The sequence below is a fragment of the Crocodylus porosus genome, unplaced genomic scaffold (assembly GCF_001723895.1).
Source record: "Crocodylus porosus isolate Cpor-Errol unplaced genomic scaffold, CroPor_comp1, whole genome shotgun sequence".
NCBI classification, from domain to species: domain Eukaryota; kingdom Metazoa; phylum Chordata; order Crocodylia; family Crocodylidae; genus Crocodylus; species Crocodylus porosus.
In genome coordinates, this window is record NW_017728913.1 from 11,784,844 (window position 1) to 11,787,482 (window position 2,639).

Genomic DNA, 2,639 nt, shown 5'->3' on the forward strand with positions numbered 1-2,639 from the left:
TGAAATCCATTAGGAACATAAATCACATCATCATAAATGTAAGAAGCATTTCTGTGCTGTCAGCAATTCTGGGGGACCTTGTAAATTCTGTAACCTGCTTAGAACTGAGAAATATAGCCTTCAGGACAGATAATGAAACTATGTTACTGAATATCATGATTCCTTCTGTTATGAAGAAACTCCTGTTTAGAAATGTTTTGCTTACAGATGAAAGCATTCCTAGTATGATGGGCATCATGGCGAACATGAGGCAATTGGTAGAGCTGGAGGTAGAAGACTGTACATTTCAGGGGACTGGACACTGGTCTGGACCAATTCATGTAGATAAGCCAAGTCCTGTTAAAGTAGTGACAATATGGAACTTATCCATCGAAAAATTTTATTTATTTACAGATCTTTCTGATATGTTAAATCTTATAGGTAACCTTACGAAAATCATTGTTGGCAATACTAAGGTCTTCTTGGTTCCTTGCCTCGTTTCACAACATTTGCATTCACTGGAGTATCTTGACTTTAGTGACAACTTGCTTTCAGATCCCGCTTTGGAGCATTCAGCATGTATGGGCGCTTGGCCTGTTCTGAACACTTTAAATTTAAGTCAGAATTCTCTAAGTGATATAAAGAAGACTGGAAAAAGTTTAGCTCACCTACAGAAACTAGCACAACTAGACATTAGCCAGAATAATTTTGGACAGATGCCAGAAGTATGTGAATGGCCAGAAAACCTGAAGTATTTAAATCTATCAGGCACTCAAATCCCCAAGCTAACAGGTTGCATTCCTCCAACTCTTGAAGTTTTGGATGTTAGTAGCAACAACCTGATTGAATTTAGAATAGAGCTCCCATTCCTCCGAGAGCTATACATTGCCCAAAACAAATTAAAGGCCTTACCAGATGCTACACTCCTTCCTGCTGTAGCAGGTCTGACAATCACAAGAAACAAGTTAAACAGTTTCTCTAAAGGAGAATATGAATCCTTTAAGAACATGAAGAGGCTGGAGGCTGGGGACAATAATTTTGTCTGCTCTTGTGAATTTCTCTCCTTCATTCAGTCTGAGGCAGGAATAGCCAATGTGTTGGCTGACTGGCCAGAAAACTACATTTGTGACTCTCCATCTGCTGTGAGAGGGAAGCAGGTGGAAGCTGCTCAGCTTTCGCTGATGGAATGCCACCAAACACTGGTGGTGTCCTCAATCTGTGTTCTGCAGCTCCTGCTCATCCTGCTCATTGTGATTGTGGGGTACAAGCTGCATGCATTCTGGTATATGAAAATGACCTGGGCTTGGCTTCAAGCAAAAAGGAAGCCACAGAAAGTGCAAACAAAGGATGTCTGCTATGATGCTTTTGTTTCCTACAGTGAGAGAGACTCTGAATGGGTTGAAGACTTAATGGTACAGGAACTGGAGCATGCCAACCCCCCTCTGAGACTATGTCTTCACAAACGGGATTTTGTGCCTGGGAAGTGGATCGTTGATAACATCATTGACTCCATTGAGAGGAGTCATAAGACGTTGTTTGTGCTGTCAGAGCACTTTGTGCAGAGCGAGTGGTGCAAGTATGAGCTGGACTTCTCCCACTTTCGCCTCTTTGATGAGAACAATGATACAGCTATTCTGATTCTTTTAGAGCCCATTCGGGGGAAGGCGATTCCCAAAAGGTTCTGCAAACTGAGGAAATTAATGAACACAAAGACCTACCTGGAATGGCCTCTTGAGGAAGTGCAGCAGCAAGTATTTTGGAGTACGTTAAAAGAGACCTTGATGTCATAGGAAAAGTAATTTAAGACCTCTATAGTAGCACTCCTGCACTGGCCTTCTACCTAGAATATGGGGCAGGCCTTTTTCCTGTTAAGGGTTTATTTATTGTTATTCCACGAAGAGAATTTGCCTGTACATTAAACTAGTTATAGTTTTGTTAAATGGAATATACCAGCTGAGACTATATGACTGGCAGCTAAATTCTTCTGTCTTCTGCATTTTCTGTTAATAACTGTGATGTAGGTAAGGTGGCTGTGTCTTTAGTAATACTTTCGGGAATAATTTTTGCTTAATTCAGGTATCTTTCTGTAGCTATGTCTACCCCCTTTGCTGAACTGTTTCAAAACAAATGTTACTGGTCTTCTCTCTCTTATAAAAGAAATAAAGCCAACATGCTGAAACATACCTCAAGGTCTGTTGGTTGCATCCTATTTTAGTTGTCTTAGGTACCCTAGGAGAATTTGCTGTCATTTGACAAGAACACAGTAAAAGATGGGGAGGGCCATCCGGCCGCAGTGTGGGAGATCTCTGTGAACCACACCGTCCTGGGCTGTGAAAGCCAAATACAACCTGGCATAGTCATCGCCAATGAAGAGGCCAAGAAGGTCGTGATCGTGGGCGTCACCATCCCCTTCAAGAACCAGCGCCAAGCCTTCACCGACGCCCGGGCTCACAAGCAAGAGAAGTACGCCCTGCTGGCCGACACCCTGAGGGGCCGTGGCTATGATGTGATGGTCGACGTGCTTATCATGGGAACGCTTGGAGCCTGGGACCCCAGCAACAAGACCGTCTTGCATGCCTGCCGCGCCTCCCGCCTCTGTGCCAAGCTGATGTGCTGCCTCATGGTGTCCGACGCCATCCGTTGGTCCCGTGACATCTACG

General features: G+C 43.7%; 1 protein-coding gene across 1 annotated transcript; it reads left to right on the forward strand.

The window, feature by feature from the left end:
• Positions 1-6: 6 nt before the first annotated feature.
• On the forward strand, positions 7-2,158 carry LOC109309681 (toll-like receptor 2 type-2). The gene has a single exon (XM_019534499.1). The coding sequence runs from the start codon at positions 141-143 to the stop codon at positions 1,767-1,769; it is 1,629 nt and encodes a 542-aa protein (XP_019390044.1). The 5' UTR covers positions 7-140; the 3' UTR covers positions 1,770-2,158.
• The last annotated feature ends 481 nt before the right edge of the window (positions 2,159-2,639 follow it).

Bases quoted from the DNA above. Each gene is read 5' to 3' on its own strand.
- LOC109309681 (XM_019534499.1), top strand. From the start codon at position 141: ATGTTACTGAATATCATGATTCCTTCTGTTATGAAGAAACTCCTGTTT.